The sequence below is a fragment of the Macrotis lagotis genome, chromosome 1, assembly GCF_037893015.1.
Source record: "Macrotis lagotis isolate mMagLag1 chromosome 1, bilby.v1.9.chrom.fasta, whole genome shotgun sequence".
Classification (NCBI taxonomy): Eukaryota; Metazoa; Chordata; class Mammalia; order Peramelemorphia; family Peramelidae; genus Macrotis; species Macrotis lagotis.
Window position 1 is genome coordinate 930990586 of NC_133658.1, and position 21569 is coordinate 931012154.

General features: G+C 39.8%; 1 protein-coding gene and 1 long non-coding RNA gene across 2 annotated transcripts; one reads left to right on the forward strand and one right to left on the reverse strand.

The window, feature by feature from the left end:
* Positions 1 to 201: 201 nt before the first annotated feature.
* LOC141510425 (vomeronasal type-2 receptor 26-like) lies at positions 202 to 2706 on the reverse strand. The gene is given in 4 exon segments (XM_074220258.1): positions 202 to 845; positions 848 to 908; positions 911 to 1072; positions 2287 to 2706. Coding segments are annotated over 4 exon segments (1233 nt in total). The 3' UTR covers positions 202 to 255.
* Positions 2707 to 4965: 2259 nt separating this feature from the next.
* LOC141512500 (uncharacterized) lies at positions 4966 to 18915 on the forward strand. Its single transcript, XR_012475520.1, has 3 exons — positions 4966 to 5160; positions 16377 to 16464; positions 18493 to 18915. It is a non-coding gene; the product is annotated as an uncharacterized LOC141512500 (long non-coding RNA).
* Positions 18916 to 21569: the final 2654 nt, after the last annotated feature.

A 21569-nucleotide genomic window follows, 5' to 3' on the forward strand; every position in this document is an offset into this window, starting at 1 on the left:
CTGGATCAATGTAGGAATTAACAGTGAAGCTATATAAACTAGAGTTCAATTTCCCATCACTTCCTGTTGATTTGGTCATGACTGAGAGTGCCCTCTACAACAGCTCTGACCAGCATAACTATAGAAGAAAAATACACACCTGGTTCCTAAGGGATTCTAGTTGAGAAGTCATTTAGTTGAGTGGATCAGTCATTTCTTGCTTTGTACATATAACTATTTCCTAACCTTTCACTCCACAGAAACTCTCTAGTTCTCTCAAGGGAAACTTACCTTCCAGGGATACACTGGACTGCCTTCATCTCTCAGGTATTCCATTTCTGTGCTAGTTGGGAGTAGTTGATGAAGAGCCCAGGCCGCGGCATATGCTGCATTGTAGATATGGTAATTCTGACTTGACATAGACATGTCAAAATACCGCAAAGGGAGCATCTCTAATGAAGCATTGTGTGAACAAATTTCTTGTTTCCATTTTGAAGAGTCAAATGGACATTGAAATGCTGAGTTCCAAAATCTATTAAGGAAAATATCTTCTGGATATTTAGCAGGTTTAACTATCCTTAAGGAAGTTTTGAAACTTGGAATGTCTTTTCTCTGACCAGAAAATATCAGAGCTGCATTGAAACTACTAACGTCCATGTCATGGGGTCTGATGGTGACATCCCAGTGGGAAGTGGTAATCCACACCATGCTCAAGATCAAGTAAGGACTTTGTGCATACTGCAATGTCCTTAGTGAACTGGCATCTCCATAAATAATGATGACATTGGCAGACAATCCAGCGATTTTTGGCATGATTTCACTATGGGAATTAATAGTGTATTTCTCACTGGGAGGAATCCTCTCTATGATATACAGACATCCTTCCTGGTCATTTCTTCTCTTATATCCAAGAGGAATAATCCCCCCCCCCCCCCGTATTAGCTGTGATAACCAGTCCCACCCATGGCCAGTTGAAATGCACCATTAACTGGACCATTCCCAGGGCAAGGAAGGAATCCTTAGGTACCAGTTGATAAACACTTGAAAAATGAACCTTGTCAGTCAGGATGGGATCAAATGGGCCATACGTTATCTGAACAGGAAAGAAAAATTTTCTCTGTTGAAACTGAAGTATGGATCAGAGAAAACCATATAATAACAGACCATGAAGCTACCTATTATCCTAAGATGCCATCATTTTTGTCATATGTTTGCATAGACCAAGCTGCAATCTCACAATTTGCTTTTCTCCTTCCTACTGTATCCCTTTTCATTTTTAAGATCTCATCTCATCTCTAAGGAAATTTCTGGTATCTGTGACTAGGTTTCACATCCTCCAAAAAATTTTCCTCAATGAAACCTCCTTAATTTCTTTCTTTTTTTGATCTACACACTTTTGTGAGATAACTTTTTCTTGGTATCTCACAGCTTCCTTTGTTTAAATGAGATTTTATGATAATTTTGGTGATTTCTTTTAATTTTTTCTCTGTGACATAGTTTGCCAATTCCATTGCTCTGTTCAATTGTGTAATAATCATTTCATATTTAAGAATTCGATAAGTGCTCATTAATTTTGGTTGAAATACATTTCTACATACACATTAATACATAAATACACATTCAAATTCATCTGAAAAATGCACCCACAAAATATTGCAGTAATGCTATAGTAAGTTGTAATGATTACAATAGTGCATAAATTTATATTATTATTTTTCAGTCAAGTCCCTTTCATCACGATTCCATCTGGGTTTTTCTTGTCAAAGATACTGAATGATTTGTCATTTCTTTCTCCAGTCTATTTTACTGATGAGAACCTAGGGACATGTGACTTTTATAAGGTCATAAAACTAATAAGGGTCTGAAGCCAAATTTGATCTCATGAATATGATTATTCATGTTTCTTAATCCAAGTATTTATAGATTGTGCCATCAGGTTTTCCATATAGATTTTTGTATATGTGTAAAATATATGAAAAAGAACATGATACACACACACACACACACATATATAGATAGATAGATAGATAGATAGATAGATAGATAGAGAGAGAGAGAGAGAGAGAGTAGATAAACATCTGCATTCTGCGAGGGGTAAATTCTAATAGAATAGCAATGATGATAACTCATATCAAAAACTTATCTTTGTATATTTCTGGCCCTAAACATCAGCTGAAGAATATTTCCAGAAGATAGGATTTCCCAATGTTTACCATGTCACATATCCAGCTTAAAATCCTTGGGGTTTTTTCCTTCCAGACATCAATGTTTTCCTAACAATGCAGACTGTTTTATCATGATTCTTACCTGTGGAAACTTGTAGAGTCCAAGGAGGGAAGCCATTTGGATGGACAAATCAGAAGAGGCTACTCCAGTGACCGCCAGGGAATTACCCTTCTTCTGAACACAGTGGTAATTTGGAATAGCCACTTCGTGTCCTGACAGCCACCTTAAGAAGCTCTCCAAGGTGTTGGCATCATTGGGAGAGGAGTTATAGATGTGGAAAACTAGAGTATTATTCGGTAACAGATTGGGGTCCCTGTTGATTTCCTCTACAGTAAACACCAAAGCCAGGACTTGATTGTAGTGTTTCTTGTGAAACCTTATCCACAAAGAAGATAGTTGGTTCTCAAAGACAATTTCAAATAGCGATTTTAATTTTAGAGCATATAGTTCATTGTCCTTGGGTGCTATGCCAATCAAACTATCAAAAAATTCCTTTATCATGGTAGAAAAAAAGTAACTAAACTGATGGGAGGAATTAAATGTCAAGAATCTCAGGGGAATTAAGGAAAAATGCAAAAGAAGGTGGTGTATCCAAATGAGATCTGAAATTATATTATAAAGCATCAGTCATCAAAACTCTTCGGTGGATCAATGGAATTGATTTGGAGCAAATAAACAGTTACTGGCTATAGTGATCTGCTCTTTTATAAACCCAAAGATTCAAACTCATGGAATAAAAACTCATTCTTTGAAAGAAACTGGTGGAAAAGTGAAAGTTAGGAGGACAGAAACTAGACACAGATGAATATCTCACCTACAGAGATATGGCTGAAATGGGTTCAAGATCGAGACGTAAACAGTGATATCATAAGCCAATTAGGAAAACATGGAATAGTTTCCCTGTCAGATTTATGAAAAGAAGAAGGTTTTCTGAACAAAAAAATGTAGAGAATATTATAAAATTCATAATGGTTAATTTTGTTACATTAAATTCAAAAGGTTTTGGACCAAAAACCCAGTACAGCCAAGATTAAAAGGATGACATTATGTTGGGAAACAAGTTTTCTAAGTAGTGTTTCTGACAAAGGACACATTTCTAAAGTAGAGAAACCTGAATCCAATTTAAAAGAAATCAGTCCCCAACTGATAAATGATCCAAAGAGATGGACAGGCAATTCTCAGATGATGAAATTAAACCTATCAAGAGGACTATGAAAAAATGCTCTAAATTATTAATGATTAAACAAGCTCTGAGGTACCACCTCACTTTTATGAGATTGATCAACATGACTAAAAAGGAAAATGGTCAATATTGGAGGGAATGTGGGAAAACGAGGACACTAACGGATGGTTGGTGGTTTTGTGAACTGATCCAACCTTTCTGGAAAGCAATTTGGAATTATGCCCACAGGGAACTAAAACTTTTGATACAGAAAAAACACTTCTAAATCTGAATCCCAAAAAGATAACAATAAAGAGTTTGCAAATCCCATATGTACAACAATATTTATAGTAACTCTTCCGATAGTGGTAAAGAACTGGGATTTGAAGGGACGTGCATCAGTTGGGAAATAAGCGAACAAAATGCAGTATATGAATGTGGTGGAATTCTATTGTTGTATAAGAAGTCATGATGAATGGGACTTCATAAAAGCCTGGAAAGCCTTGAAGCAACTAATGCTAAGTGAAGAGAGAAGAAGCTTAAAAACTTATTACACACTGACAGCAATTTGGGGTAATGATCACCTCTGATGGACTTGTTCACTTCAACCATGCATAACTGACAACAATTTCTTAAAGATTTATGATGGAAAATATCATCCATATCCAGAGGAGGACCTGTGCAGTTCAAATGCAGATGACAGCTTACCATCTTCAATTTTTAAAAGTTGTCTTAATTATTATGTTTTTTTCTCTCTCATGTTTTTTTTCCATTTCAATTGGAGTCTCTTTCACAGCATGATTCATATAGATATTTAACAGGGTCACATATGTAACCTATTACTTTCAGTGAGGGAGAGGGGGAGGGAAGAGAGAGGGAGAAAAAATTTAAAGCTTCAAACTTTGGAAAAAATAGCATTAAAACTATTATTGTGATTTATGAGAAAAATTAATAAACCTAAGTAGTCATTATTCAATCAATTCTTAACATACAATGAAAAGATATAGCAAATTTAAATCCCACAAAATGGCCTTATTCCTAATAATACAGAATAAATTTGGTGTGGTATAGGAAGCCATAATGGGGGAAACAGAAAAATATCGAATGAGTTTGATTTATTTCATTATCATGTAATCTCTAAAACTCACCAGACAGTTACATTAATGTGTATTTTTCAGTTCACTGATTTCTTTCGGCCTGGTAACTCTCACTTATTTTATACATTTCTTAAATCATTTTCGGTCAACACCTTATAGATCCACAGTTTCCAAGACACTAACAAATTAAGTGATTTGCCCATGACTATAAAGTAAGGTAGTAGCTATTGGTGGTAGAATTAATACTAAGTCATAACTTCTCCCTTTCCCTCTCTCTTCTTTCCCTCTCTTGCTCTCTTTCTCTCTTGCCCCTTCCTTTTCTCTTTATGACTCTTCTAAGTGTTTCCCTTTCATCCTTTTATCTCTGCTTCTCACTGTCTCTCTCTATATACATAATTCTGTTATTGTTCACTCATTTCTGTTGTGTCTGATTCTTTTGAACCCAGATGGTCTTTTCTTGACAGAGACACTGACAAGGTTTGCCATTTCTTTCTCCAGATCATTTTATAGTTGAGGACCTGAAGCTAAGTGGGTTAAGTGTGTTGCCCAAGCTCACATATCCAGTAATTGTCTGGGATGAGAATTGAACTAAGGAAGATGAACCATCCTGACTGTAGACTGCAACCTATCTGCTTTACCACCTAATTGCCTCACTACTGATACAGAGTGAATGAAAATCAATAGATCTCTATACAGGTAACCAATATAATGAAAATAAGAAGCTACTGCTTTTCTAAATAAAATTAAGGAAATAATATATATTTCAGAAATTCTAATAGAGAACGGAGGAGTTACAGCTCATATGGACCTAAGAGTTCATCTACACCAATGTACTGATTTAACATAAAGTGAGAGTGTAATCTGCAAAATGGTTTGACTTAGCAAGGTGATAGCTGGAGAATTTTGAAAAACAGAGAGCACAAAAGAATGAATCACTCTTTCGAGTAATAGAAAAAACGTAGAAGTTGGACTACAATAAAAAGAACTTAAAAGTCTATAAAAATATAAATATTCTGAAAGAGACTAAGAGCCAGACATTTAAAGAAAAAGCTTTTAAGGATTTCCTATGGGCTAAGGATTGGGGTAAACACAAGAGTTATAAAACAAAATAAAGATCAAAACAGTAAGGTTCTGAATCCCAGTTGCTCACAACATAATGGGAAATATAATAAGAAAAAATAAAAAGAACAAAAATATGTGCAATATTATTATAAAAACAGTTCCTTAAAAATACCACTAACATTAAGCTGACTAACAAAGAATTTCTTGCTGAAGGTTAGATTTTAGGTGGGGCAGGAAGAAATTCAGTGAATTCAAAACATTAGAAGGAGAAGGGAGAGCTTTCTGAGAATGAGAAGCAATCAGTGAAAAGAGAGGACTAGTGAAATGGAAAGTCTTATATGAGGAATGTCACGTGGACTGGGGGAGCTGGGGTCCTAGCATCTATGAAAGTGAACAAGGTATAAGAAGACTATAAAGACAGTAACGTGATGAGTAGTGATGGGCTTTCAATGCAGATGAAGCATTTTATTTTTGATCTTGGACCTAAGGAGGAGGTATAGGAATTCATAGGATGAGTGGGTGACATAAATATGACTTAGGAAGATCATTATAAGAACTGAGAGGAGGATTTGCCAGAATAGGAAAGCAGACCACCTTTAGAAACTTTCATTAAATCTAATTATAAAGAAGGTGGACAAATCAAACATAAAAATGACTTGTAAATTTACAACCAGATGGGAACAAATTTGAAAAGTGAATGATGAGCAGAGACTGGGGAAGCCAAGTGGCACAGAAGATTCATTTTTGAACTTAAACACAAAGCTGGAATTAACATATCATCTCAGACATTATTTTTATGAAATAAAGGATATTTTCCAAAAGCTTTCTGCCTCAGTTTCCTCATCTATGTAAGATGGGGTATAAAAACATTTCTGCCAAGAAAAGTTATGAAGATCAGCTACAATAAAATATATAAAGTAATTCACTAACCTGATGCAGGTCGATTAGGAGAAAATTCTGTCTTAAATTTAATGTGAAAAACAATAATTTTAAAAACATAAAATGTTGAGAATGAATTCAATCTACCAGACTAATTATATCAAAAAATTATTGGCCTTAGCCCTGATAATGGAAGCATGAGTGAGAAACAAGGATATTTATATATATGGATATATATGAATATATATGAATAATGAATATATATATATATATATATATATATATATATATATATATACACAGTGAGAGAAAGAGAGAGAGAGAGAGACAGAGACAAAGACAGAGACAGAGACACAGAGAGACATAGATAGCAGCCTGAACAGAGAATCAGGATAATCTGAGCTAAAAGTCTTGACTGAAAACTCCCAGGTGTCCAACTATCAGCAAGTCATTTTTCCTCTTAGTTCACCAGACAACACTAAGAGATTAAGTTATTGTTATGCTCAGAAAGACATGTCTATTTTTCCTCTGAGACCAGAATTTACATGTCATCTAGAGATATACATTAATGCTATATGTTCACAATAATGATATATAAAATATGGATCACAACTATCATATAGTGTAATTGGGAGATATGTAATCGGTAACAATTATAGCTTTCTGCATATAGCCATAAGATCATCTGCACATACATATAAATCATAAGTGACTCTCTCTCTCTCCATGTATTATAGAGATCAGACGTAATGATGCAGCCATAATGAAAGTCATATATTATGCCTTCCTTAAAAACAATTCATATGGGGCTGAAATAGAGTTAAATGATATATTCAGAGGGAGTTGCCAGATCTTCTCTCAAAACCTTTTATAAATAAAAACATAGGGGGGCGGAGCCAAGATGGCAACAAGAAGGGATGACTTCTTAGGAGCTCTCTGATAAAATTCATCAGCTAAGGACTCTAACTAAACTTTCGAGAGACAGAACCCACAAAGGGACCCAGTGAGGCAGTTCTCCTACTCAAGGTAACCTGGAAAAGAGCAGAAAGTCTCTGCTCCTCCAGATCAGAGAGGCGGCCTGCCAGAGGGGTGGCCCGCCACAGCCAAAGAACTTCAGCCTCCTGGGGGCAGCCCCAGGGTGCTGGGAGTCACAGCTCACAGCAGCGGGAGAGTCTGCTGAGCTGCACCCTGAGGAGCACCAAGCACAAAGTGGGGGAACAGCGGGGGGACCTCTGCCAGAGCGAGCATGTGGAGCCCAGCCCTCAGGGCACACAGTGAGCAGCTTGGTTTTTCAGCAGCCCTGAACCCAAAACAGAAGCAGGCGGAGCCAGTAAGCAGGAGCCCCTAGGGCATGAGCCCATTGAGCTGAGGGAGGGGAGTGAAGAGAGACTGTGAGCTTGGTCCTCTGCCCCTGGAAAAGGACTCTGGGGCTCTGACCACATTCAGATCCTGATCGCAGTCTAGGCCCCCCCATAGAACAGCAGGTCCCCCCACCTCAGCCCCATGGCAGAGGGGGGCGCTTATGGTCATTCACAGACCAGGAGGGAGGACAGAGCCTCACACACTGAGACCCTTGTGGGAGTGTCCCAAAAGCTCAGGAAGCACCCCAAAACCAGGCCCAGGCTGGGAAAATGAGCAAGCAAAGAGCAAAAGGAAGACTATTGAGAAATATTTTGCAAATGAGCCCAAGAAGGATCAAAATACTCAGTCTGAAGATGAAGAAACACAAGCTCCTGCATCTAAAGACTCCAAGAAAAACAGAAATTGGGCTCAGGCTATGACAGAGCTCAAAAAAGACTTTGAAAATCAAGTGAGGGAGACAGAAGAAAAACTGGGAACAGAAATGAGAGAGATGCAGGAAAAACATGAAAATGAAGTCAGCAGCTTAGTCAAGGAAATCCAAAAAAATGCTGAAGAAAATAGCATGCTAAAAACCAGATTAGGTCAAATGGATAAAACAGTTCAAAAAGTTATTGAGGAGAAGAATGCTTTAAAAAGCAAAATTGGCCAGATGGAAAAAGAGATAAGAAAATTCTCTGAGGAGAACAAATCCTTCAGACAAAGAATAGAATTCAGGGAGATTGATGAATTTACCAGAAATCAGGAATCAATACTTCAAAACCAAAAATTGAAAAATTAGAAGAAAATGTGAAATATCTCATTGAAAAAACAACTGATATGGAAAACAGACTTAGGAAAGATAATTTAAAAATTATTGGACTACCTGATAGTCATGATCAGGAAAAGAGCCTTGACATCATTTTCAAAGAATTACTACAGGAAAATTGCCCTGATATTCTAGAAGCAGGGGGCAAAATAGAAATGGAGAGAATCCACCGATCCCCCAGAGAAAGAGATCCCAAAAAACCAACCCCTGGGAATATTATAGCCAAGTTCCAGAACTCCCAAAGTCAAAGAGAAAATATTACAAGCAGCCAGAAGGACACAGTTCAAATATCGTGGAGCTGCAGTCAGGATCACACAGGACTTAGCAGCAGCTACAATGAAAGCTCGTAGGGCTTGGAATACAATATACTGGAAGGCAAAAGAGCTTAGAATGCAGCCAAGAATGAACTACCCAGCAAGGCTGAATGTCCTCTTCCAGGGAAAAAGATGGACTTTCAATGAACCAGGGGAATTTCAAATGTTCCTTTTGGAATGGCCAGAGCTGAACAGGTTTGATCTTCAGATACAGGACTCAGGTGAATCATGGAGATTGGAGGAGAGGGGGGAAATATGAGGGACTTAATGAGGATGAACTGCATAGAAAAATGACACTGATAATACTCATATGAACCTTCTCAGTTAACAGAGCAGGTAGAGAGAGCTTTTATAGTTGAAGCACAGGAGAAAGCTGAATTTGAAGATAAAATATGGTGTAAAAATGGAGTCAATAGGAAAAAAGGGAAATGGAAAGGGAGAAAGAAAAAGGAGAGGGGGAATAGTCCAAGATATTTCACATAAGATTTTTTTTTATTACAATGAGCTTTTGCAATGATATGGAAGTGGGGAGGCAAGGGGGAATGAGGGAACCTTTGCTCTCATCAGAGATGGCTAGGAGAGGAAACAGCATATATACTCAATGGGGTATAGACATCTGGAGTAAGAAGGGGGGGGAGCAGGGGGAAGGGGTGGGGATGTGAATAAAGAAGGAGAGGATGCACCATGGAGGGAGAGTGGTCAAATATAACACATTTTCTTTCTTGCTTCTTGCAAAGGGCTGGGATTGGAAGACCTGCCCAGGACCATAGAGCCAGGTGGATTCTGGGCCTAAGGGGTGGTATGGGGGCTCAGGGCTTCTTGGCCCCAGGACCAGGGATCTGTCTGCTGTGCCACTCAGTGACCCTACAGCAGAGTCAGAGTGAAAGGAGAGAGAAAATAGAGTACATGGTAGTGGAGAAATAAGAAAGGAGGGAGTTGTGATTCGCAATGGCAACGGTGGAAAAATATGGAAGTAACTTTTGTGATGGACTTACCATAAAGAATGTGATCCACCCACGACAGAGTTGTTGGTGTTGGAACAAAGACTCAAGCACATTTTTTGTTATTATTATTTGGGGGAGGGTGCAGGGCAAGTGGGACTGGGTGGCCTTCCTGTGGCCACATAACGGGGTGATCTTTGGGTATCTGGGGCCAGATTTGGACCCAGGTGCTCCTGGCTCAAGGGCCAATGCTCTGTCTGCAACCCAGCCACCCCTACTATTATTACTATTTTATTTTATTTTGGGTCTTTTTTCTTTCTTTTTTTTGGTTTTTGCAGGGCAGTGGGGATCAGGTGGCTTGCATGTCACACGGCTGGGTGATTGTTGGGTTTACGAGGCTGGATATGGTGCTCGTGGCTCCAGGGCTGGTGCTTTGTCCATTGCGCCACCTAGCCATACCTACAATTATCACTATTATTTTTTTTATTTTAATTTTTTCTCTCCCCTTTACTTTTTTCACCCAAGCAAGTCTATCTATATTCATGGGGGAGGAGGGGTATTTTGTTTACTTGTAAACAAGAATATTTTATTAATGTAAAAAAAAATTTGTACAAAATGAGAATAAAAAATAAATTTAAAAAAATGGGGCGGCTAGGTGGCGTAGTGGATAAAGCACCAGCCTTGGAGTCAGGAGTGTCTGGGTTTGAATCCGGTCTTAGGCACTTAAGAATTACTTAGCTGTGTGGCCTTGGGCAAGCCACTTAACCCCATTGCCTTGCAAAAACCTAAAAACAAAAAAACAAAAAAAAAACATAGGAAAGAAACCTGTTTGATTACTCTATAGTTCAGAGAGTGTTTCTATGTGTGGCTTATTGGAGAAAAGTTGCTTCTTATATAAGATTTTAAAGAGAAATCTTGAGACATTAAAGGAAAGGCAAAAACAGTTAATTTCTATGTTGTTCACACAAATGTGTTAAAAGTGACTTTTTAATCAGCCTCTTCTCCCTCCCCTCCCCAAAAATTACTTCTGAAAAAGAAAATTAAAAAAAAAACTTACTGAAACTCATTCAGAAAATACTCAGGAGTGTGGAAATGTATCCCAAGATGTACATGGTCACTTCATATATAATTAAAAGGAAAAATCCTCCCACAATAAGGTCCCCATCTCTATAATGGGTGGGACCCAAATTTCTCTTGAGGAAGCAGAGGGGAGTTTCTTTATGCTCCACAGACTGAAGAAGGTCCAGCATCAGAAAGAGGAAAAAATGCAAGAACACAAGAGACATCTCTCTGAAATGCTTAACAAATAGACAAATAACAGCAAGAGAAAAGTAGGGGTTCACTGCAAACCAGACCTGGTCACATTCATACTAGGATTGTGAAAAACTTCTAAGGTGAAACTGTTCTGCAGGCAAATGTGGATTTCCTCTGCAAAATCTGAATTCCTCTTTTCTTCCTTCACCTGTGAAGACAAATGGAAAATGATTCAAACCCTTGCTCAACACAAGGGCAATGAGAAAGAATCAGGGGACATTCATAAGGATTTGCTAGTGCTTAATTATTGCTATAGGCATCTTTATTTTAAGGATCCTTACCACCTTCCCCTCCCACCCCAAATGGAATCAGAATGAGCCAAGTAAATGGGTGCTCTGAGGCCATCTCTCTTTGGGGCTTGGCAACCACACCTGAGTTCCCTTGTCTCAGTGATAAAGATTTTTTTGCTATTTTCTCTTTCCCTGTTCAGGTATTCTCAGCACAGTGGACTAGAAAGGAAGGGAAGGATGCCAAGGGATTTTTCTTGAGTTGTGCTTGTGTTCAGGACTGTGTGACCCTGTGTCAACAATCTGGGTCCCTGCAATGACTGTGGAATTGATAGAAGTCAGTGTGAGATGACAAAGTCAGAATATCAATGACAATGACAAAGGGGAGGATTTGCTCAGCCCATGCTTCACACATTGTGGCACCAGGAAGCATGGAAATCTTCAAGCTTCAGGGTATTTATCTGCCAAATCCTTTCTTCAATCTAGATCTAATACAGGGACATTTTCAGTTTGTCCACCAGCCCACATAGACTGTTCCAAGTGATGCCTTTCTGAGAAAGAATTCAAATTGACAGACGGCATGAATGGGCCTTTCTCATAATACTTGGATGAGCAGAAGCAGTCTATCTATTGACTTTGTTTTATTATTACTTGTGTCTTAACATCATTAACTTCACCCTTTCCGATTTTAGTTTAAAAGCAAGAATTTTCTTAGCTTTTGGAATCGCTTCTTTCATTTTTTGACTTGATCATAAGTTTATTTTTCACTATTTTTCTCAATCTCTCATATCATTTTTAAGGTCCCTTTTATGCTCTTCTAAATTTCTTTTGGAAATTGAGAGCATTTGACATATTGAAGCTGAAAGTGACTTTTTAAAACTTTACAATCTTCTTCAGAATATGAACCCAGATCTCTCCCAACTGGTCTACCTTTGGTCAGATTGCTTCTCTTTTGTTTACTTATTATGATCAATTTTACGTTGTTATTAAAGTTGGGTTCTGTCCCAAGGTGTGGGAAATTACTTCTCAGGCTCTAAATTGTTCTCATTGCTGCTTTCTGAGCTCTCTCTGTGGTATGAATCTCATACCTTCTTCTCTACCTCTGAGCCATGACTAGGGCCTCCAATCATGTTATCACTGCAAACGCTCTGGCTGCAAGCTTCAGTTCAGTCTTCTCTAGAAACAAAATCAGGGAGTCTACTCTCCTGCAAGGGTCTAGGGCCAAGGGTTTTGTTCCCTGCTGCTACAATACTTACTGGGCATGTGTTCACATCTGCTTGCTTACACCACAGCTCAGGACTATATCTTTTCAGAACTGGCTCTGGAATCTAGTTCCATGCCAGGGGAGGATCGCTCAATCTATCGCTGCTCTGCAGTAGCCAGAGAATCATTACTGGGAGATATAAGGATGAAAAATATTTGCAAGGAGATGTCAGAATGGATTACATTTTCTCATGTGCTGTTCTACTCAGGCCAATAGTATATGTAAATGATATTCTTCAGAGTTTCCAGATTGCTGGGACTAAAATTTTTATTTTTGAATTATTTATTTTAATTTAGAAAGAGAAAGCATTATTCTTGGAAGATGTTAGAGTAATAGACCATTGCAATAGTTATTCCCTGATACACTAGAAATAACCACTAAAAACATCTGATTCCATAAAGTTATGATAGCAATTGTTTTTGTAAGAGGAAACTTTAAAGCACCCTCCATGACATAATTACTTGAGGATAAATAATTGAAGGCCAACACACCAACATCATAACATTGATGTTCCCACCTTTGCTCATCCTTTTAGAATGACCCATTTTATTAATCCTTTATTAATGAAAATTTTGTGCTGGTTACTTCAGATTTCTTTTATTATTTTATTTTGTTTTTATTAGAACAAGAATAAGATGTTTTTCTTTTTGAAAAAATGTGGTAAAGAGAGAGCCTAGCTCCTCCATATTTCAATTAATACTTGAAAATAGTACTTGTGAAAACAAAATAGTGCAGATGAATAAAACAGAGGTGATTGTTTCCCAAAATTCCAATCCAGTAAGCAACAAAAAAGACACTAGGGCTCTCCAAGACTTTGTTATTTATTAAGGATTTTGGGGTCTCTCATTGATTGGGTCCAAGATCTTTCTCAGAATCAGTGATTCTTCTCCTTGGATGAAAGCAACTTTTATGACTTTGAGAGAACACTAAAAATAGAGTGAGGCAGTACATGTCCATGATTGATAGAGACGAGAAATAGGGAAAACTCTTTGGCTGAGCAGAGGTTCATCAGTCATCAATTTCCATATTCTTTTGAGTCATTAATTTGATATCAGGTTTTCAGCAGGCAAAAAAAGGATTCTACTTGTCACCTTAATAGAGGTTTTCCTGGGATGTCAACTTTCTGTTGATTTGGTCAGCAATATCCTAGGAGTTAAATAAATGGTGATCAAAAAGAAATGTCAAAAGGTAGCAATGATGATGATTCACAGGAGTGAGGGGTGTTTGTACTGCCATAAAAAGCTCCAAATTGAATGCAATATAATTCTATTTAACAGCCATATTCACATATTCTATAATCTACAATGATATCACTAACACTTAGCATCAATGACACTAATATAAAAGAGGTTGTTTGGTGCTATCTTACAAAACTCTTTTTAAAAGATATATTTAGATTCAGATTTCACCTGAAAATTTCTTTAAGTCAAGAGATAATGGAGACTCTTCCATAAATGTCTGTCTCTTCTGAGAAAAGGGAAAATGTGACCTAGGGAAGGCAGGTCTGCTGGAAAGGCAATGGGAGGCTCTTAGTCGCAGCACAGTTCAGGTCCCTGCTCAGAAAGGTAGTGGTGCAGCAAGGCAGCACTGAGGTTCCTATACTAGATGAGAAGATGAAGTCTAGGCCCTGAGGATGCTGTGCAGATGGGACTGGATTGGGAATGAAGATCTGCAGAGGCAAAGCCTTGGCATAAAGGAGGAAACAAAACTCTGCATTAGCAATGCCTGGGAGTCATAGGCAACACTTGGGCACGCAATCAGCCAAGGACTCGATCCTGACCCCAGCACATAAAGTGTGGACTCTCCTTTGGTATAGGGGAGTCAAGTTTACTTATCTAAATGAACAAAAAATAAACAAGAAGAATGCCAGTGAAAGAAAGGTACATTCAGATAGAGTCCATAAAATGCTATCTCAGAAGAGAAAAGCAACGACAAATTGAGTTCTTGTGAAGCCTCAAAGGAGTTTGTGGAATATACTCAAATCCAAAACCTTTTGAAAGAGCTCAGAAAGGATTTTAAAAACCAAAGAAAAGAAATGAGAGCACATTTGACACAAATGTATATGTACAATATTCATTAGATTGTCCTTTGCTTGGGGGGGGGGCAGGGGGAAGGTTTAAGAAAATATGCAAGTTGGTTGGTTTTTGTTGTTCTCTATTTTTTTTTTTTTTGGCTTTTGGCACAGCAATGCAGCAATGGGGTTAAGTGGTTTGCCCAAGGCCACACAGCTAGGTAATTATTAAGTGTCTGAGACCAGATTTGAACTCAGGTACTGCTGACTCCAGGGCCAGTGCTCTATCCACTACAACACCTACCCGCCCCACTTGTCGTTCTCTATTTTAGAAGACCACAATGACATCACTATGCTTGAGACAAATTACAGTGTGACCTACAGTGACTTATAAGTTCAATACAAACTCTGAATTCTCTACCACAGGTTGGACACAAATAGTTCATGTGAACACCTGGGGTGGGTAATCTAAACTTACAGATGTCACATATCCTTTGAGCTGCTTCAGTTCTGCCCTCCTCATAGAGTGCAGCCCCCTCACTGATGACGCTGTGCCATGCTGGGAGGTCCTGTGCCAGTTTCCCATGCTGTTCAATCAAGTTTAAAGTTCTTCATGGAGACATTCAGGGTGTCTCGGTATCCCTTCTTCTGACCTCCCCATGTGTGCTTGCCATGTGAGAGTTCTCTATGAAATAGTTTCTTTGAAATCATAAATCAGGGAAAAGTCCTACATGTTCCAAAATATGCATAGTAGCTCTTTTTGTAGTGGCAAAGAATTGGAAATTGAGGGGATGCTCAGTGATTGGGGAATGGCTAATTAAGTTATGGTACATGAATACTATGGGATACTTTTGTTCTATAAGAAACCATAAATGGTCATACTCTAGAGAAGCATGGAACAACTTACAGGATCTGATGCTGAGAGAAGGGAATAGAGTCAAGAGAACAGCGTACACATCAAGAACATTATGAGATGATCAACCTTGATGGAAGCAGCAGTCCAGAGCATTAGGAGAACTGTATTAGATTGGCTAAGGACAATATTGTAGCCATCTAGAGGAAGAAAAAGAAACACACACACACACACACACACACACACACACACACACACACACACACACACACACAAAAACAACCCTTCTGAATCTGATGAACACTTTATGAAAATTATCTCTTATACATCTTTTTCACTTAATCCTAATTCCTCATACTGAAAATTACTGAATTGTAAATACATTTATCAAAATATATATGTACAATGCTAATGTGACTGTTCACCACTGAGGGGAGGGCATGGGAAGGGAGAGTGGAAAGATATTTTGTAACTTAAAATATATATATGAAAATATATATATATATATATGTGCACATGGATGAAAATAAATAAAAAGTTATTAAAAAAGAAAAAATAGAAAAATAGTCTCTTTGGCAAGTGTACATTTGGCATTCTAACATTGTATCCAGTCCATCACAGTTGCACTCTCTCTAGTAGTGTTGGAATGCAAAGCAGTTTAGTTTGAGAAAGGACCCCAGTGTCTGGTATCTTCTCTTGCCAGGCAAGGTGCAGAATCTTCCTAAGACATCTTAAATGGAAGAGACTTAACTTGCTGACATGATGTTGGCAGGCTGAATAGGTTTCACAGGCATATAGCAATGAGGTCAGCACAATGGCTTTGTAGACCTTCAGTTTGGTAGTCAGTCTAATACCTAGACTCTCCCATACTTTCTTTCAGAGCCTCCCCAATATAATGAGCTAGCTCTGGCAATGCAAATGTCAACCTCATTGTCAATGTGAACATACTTGGAAAGGACACTGCCAAGGTAAGTGAATTTGTCCATAGTATTCACAGCTTCATTTGCCGTAATGGATGATTACACATATGGATGGTGTTGTGCAGGCTGATGGAGCACCTATGTTTTCTTGGTGTTCATAGACCAAAAGTAGCAGAAGCAGCAGAGAAATGATCCACACTTTGTTGCATCTAGGCTTGAGAGACTGCACTGAAGGCACAATCACATGCAAACAGAAGATCATGCACCAACTTGATCCAGTCTTATAGCCTTTTCATTTTTACAAATTTTCCATCACCGGTAACTGACCTTGAGGCCCCTTCATCCTCCAAATGAAAGTATTTGATAATATGGTTGAAATCATCATACTAAAAAGTATGAGAGCAATGACGCATCTGGTCCCCCAACAGTGCCCAGAGGTGGTCAGTGCTGAGGGGTGGTCAGTGCTGAGGGGTGGTCAGTGATGAGAGGTGGTCAGTGCTGAGGGGTGGTCAGTGCTGAGGGGTGGTCAGTGATGAGAGGTGGACAGCGATGACAGGTGGACAGGGCTGAGAGGTCGTTAGTAATGAGAAGTAGTCAGGACTGAGAGGTGATCAATGGTCCAAACTTCTGTCTAGGGAGAGAGTTGAGGACACTCCTTTTAATGGAAGATTGCCAGTTACCTGGGGAATGGGCCTTACCCAGGAAAAGCCAGTTCTGAGCATTCTCCAGCCTGATGTGCTTGTGCAGCTGCTTCTGAGCATTGTCCACACTCTCTTGGGGTGAAGTCCACAGCCACATACTTGAATGCCACCACCTCCTAAAACATCCACATGCAGAGAACTTAAGAGTTGAAACAGGCTTCAGAATTGATCCAGGTCAATACTCATCAATGCACAGAAGGAAACTGAAGCAAAGAGAGGAAATTGCCCAAAGGTGACAGCTTTATAAGACTCAGAGCCAGCACAGGGAACTACAATCTCCTAAAGTCCAAGGGAGCATTGGAAAAAGCAATTTTCAATTGAAATAAAATTGGGAAATATTCTTCCATGGAATGCTAACCTCTTTAGAAGGAGGAAAGTGATGTGTTCTCTCAGAAAGATAGGAGGATTTCTGCAGGAAAACTAAGAACTGTCAGAAATGCTAGATTAAGGAAATTCCATGAAGCGCTCATGAGGGGCAGCTAGGTGTTGCAGTGGATAGAGCACTGGCACTGGACTCAGGAGGACCCGACTTCAAATGTGACCTCAGAAACTTAATAATTCACTAGCTGTGTGACCTTGGGCAAGTCACTTAACCCCATAGACTTAAAGAAATAACATTTTCAAAAAAAAGTTTCTGAGAAGCTAAAGCAATGCTGTATTTTATGGGGTTAAAACATTTCCTGTGGTCATTGGAGAGAAAAAAATCAAGTTATTTTCCTCATAGTGAAAAAATTTGAACAAGATAAAAACATGAGGATTCTTTTTTTGTTTGTTTTGGGATTTTTGCAAGGCATCGGTTAAGAGTATTGCCCAAGGTCACACAGCTAGGGAATTATAAAGTGTCTGAGGCCAGATATGAACTCAGGTCCTCTTGACTCCAGGGCTAGTGCTCTATCCACTGTGCCACCTAGCCACCCCATTTGGTGGCTTTCCTGAAGCTAGGTGATGCAGGGAAGAGAATGGAGGGCCTGAAGCTAAAAAGCTCATCTTCCTGAGCTCAACTCTTAGTCTCAGACACTCACTGTTTGCCTCAGTTTCCTCATCTGTAAAATGAGAAAGAGAAGGATATGGCAAACTATTCTGGAATCATTGCCAAGAAAACTCCAAAAGGGGACATGAAGAATTGGATATGATTGAAACAGGTGAACAATAATCAGTTATCAGTATCCCATTTTGAGCTATGAGTTAGAGGCTGGGAGTTTAAACTTGATTTCTACCAAACCCACTTTCTAGTCCCCCCCCCCCCCCCAGGTCTTTTTCAAAAGGAAAATTCTTCCCCTGCATGCTTATTTTCTTGAGTTTATCCAGTTCTGAGTCACTGCATTCACTTGCTTCTGTTATTTTCTTATCTTGTTTGCTCCCTTTCATCTTACAGAACCTGGAGAACCACTTGCAGTATGTATTATCCAAATGCAATGATCACATTAAGGTAAAGATGAAGCAAGCAGCTCAATGAGTAACGATCCCAAACAGCAGGTGTCTCTGGTACAGGACAATGGAGACCTCTCGCATCACCAAGAGACCTTGGGGCCTCACCGCTAGGATGGAAGGTGGTCTCCATTAACCACGGGCTTGTGGGATTGGACTCCTTTTCCTAGTTATTTTTCTTGGTCTAAAGAGAAAATTCAGACCAAAGAAAGGTTTGTTTCCCTGTGAAATGGCATCGATATTAAGACAAACTTTGCCCTATTCGATATTAGATAATTTAAGAAAGAGTATTTGCAATAAGCTTAATGGAAATGGATTTAACCTATATTTCCAGCTTTTCTTTTGGCTGTTACCATGAGACAATGTCACAGGAAAAGAGCCTTATAAAAATTGTTGGTTGTCCTTCTTTCTGGAGGACCAAAATGACATGAGACAAGTAGCAATGTGTCTGCGTTGATTAGACCAATATAAGTTTGGAATACTCTCAGGTTGTGCACAAAAATTCATGCAAACACCTGGGGTGGAATCTCTAAGCGTGAGCATCTTGAGCTACATTTTTTTTGAGCTACTTCTGATCAGATTTTATGACCTTGCCCGAAGAGACGGTTCCCAAAGCATTTGGTTCATTTCCAAAGAACTTCCCAGATTAGAACTTAGAGATTTTTGTTTCTTTTCCAAACAGTAAGTTATTATTAGTATTCTTTTGAAAGCAAAATATATCCAGTTATTCAGCAATTTTTAAAGTTTAGAACCGCATTCTCTACCAGTTCATTCTTCAAATCACAGCATCCAGTTGAAAAGAGGAGTAAATTTCCAGGAGTGGCCGGACTTCAGAAAAGCCTGGAAAGACCTGCATGAACTGAGGCTGAGTGAAGGGAGCAGAACCACTGTATATGTTAACAGCAACACTGGGTGATGATGACCTCTGGTGGCCCCATTTTTTCCCAGCAGTTCAGTGATAAAGGACAATCCTGAGTCTGTTATGGAAAATGCCATCCATACAGATCCAAAGAAAAAACTATGAATGCAAAGCAAAGCATTTTTTGCTCTTTTTATTTCGTTTTATGCCCCACCCCCCCAGTTCAGATTTCACAATATGATTTATATGGGCAGTGGTGAGAGCACTGACTCAGGAGAATGGGAGTTCGAATGTGACCTAATGTGACACTTACTAAGCTACATGACCTTGGGCAAGTCCCTTAACCCGGATTGTCCAGCATCCAAGGACATCTCCAGTCACCCGTGAGGTTGGTGACTTAGCACAGCCCCACCCCCCGCCCCCCACTCAAATACAGTTCATGTGTTTGTCATGGCCTCAACTCCCTAATGTCATAGTCTTCTTCAAGAAAGGACAAGGATCATCATCAATAAGGAAATATTTTAAACATGACTATATATATACACAACCTGTGTCAGATTGCTCACTGCCACGGGGACGGGAGGGTGGTAGACAAATGTGGAACCCAAAAGCTTGCAAAAGGATGAATATTGAAAATTATCTTTGCAAGTAATTGAAAAAAATAAAAAGAAATTAATTAATTAAAAAAAGAGAGGAATTGATTTCCTAAGAAGACACTTGCATCATTCTAACGAATCGGTTTTTTTTTTTACTTTTTGTACAAGGCAATGGGGTGAAGTGGCTTGCCCAAGGCCACACGGCTAGTTAAGTGTCTGAGGCCGGATTGGAACTTAGGTCCTCCTGTGCCACCCTGCCACCCCTAACTAAACATTTTTTAACTTTTACAACATTTCTCATAAATACCTCCCAAGATGACAAGGAAAAGGGGCAGCTAGTTGGTGCAGTGGATAGAGCACCAGCCCTGGAGTCAGGAGGACCTGAGTTCCAATCCGGTCTCAGACACTTCATAATGACCTAGCCGTGTGGCCTTGGGCAAGCCACTTCACCCCAATTGCCTTGCAAAAACCTAAAAAAAAACACAAAGAAAAAACTGAAACATAAAGGGAATATTACAGATTTAAAACAAAACCTATTCTTTTGACAAAACATACTTGAAACAAAATCTTGCTACCAATTATCTTACACAGAAAATACTTCATCCAGCTAACACTTCAGGCTAAGCAGTTATATTTATAACTAGAGCTTTTTGTGCCATCAAAGAAACAAAGTTGAGTACCCATCAACTGGTGAATAGCCGAAGGAACGACAGCATGTGAATCCAAAGGATTGTTACTGGAGAGTAATGAGAAACATCGGGATTTCAAGGGGGAAACCCCGACATTTTTAGGGGTTCCTACTCAGTGTGAAATTTCGGGTGATTAATGAGTTCTCTTATAATGGGAAATCGAATGAAATCCACAGCAGAGCAAGAGGCCTAACGTTGATATTTAGATCCATAAGTTTTATCTCCAGCAAGATCTATCCACTGTATAGTCAAGACGCATTTGAATCCAAGCCAAGCCATCCGACAGCACAGCAACAAGTCTGTCTTCTACCCAGTGAAAGCAAGGAGACCAAAGTCCATCTTCCAGGGGCAGAAGGCAGAGATGGAGAAGGTTGTACAGCCCCCGCCCCGCGTCCTCTCGCTGGTGACGGCGGCAGCGTGGCCTTAGAAGAGCGGGCGGCGCGGGGGCGGAGCCGGCACGGCGGCGGCGGGCGGAGCGGGCGCGGCGCGGGGGCGGCGCGGGGGCGGAGCGGGCGCGGACTCGGCGGCGGTGGGCGGAGCGGGGGCGGTGGGCGGAGCGGGGGCGGAGCGGGCGGCGCGGGGGCGGTGCGGGCGGCGCGGGCGCGGCGCTGCGGAGCGTCCATGGCATCCTCGCGCCCTGGGGCGGAGGCGCGGGGGGCGGCGCGGCAGGAGCCGGGGCGCGCCCCGGCCAAGGGAAGGACTGCCAAAGCCCTGCGGTCTTGCAGTTTGCAAATCCAGGAAAGCAAACTGAATTTACTCCAGAAACTGGTAAGAGAGAAAAGAGGCGGCAAACCAAGGCCACCCATTCAGACAGGCAAGTGATTCCGCCAAAGAGCAAAGTCTATGACAGCCGGGGCCTCCTGACACTCAGTGGAATGAT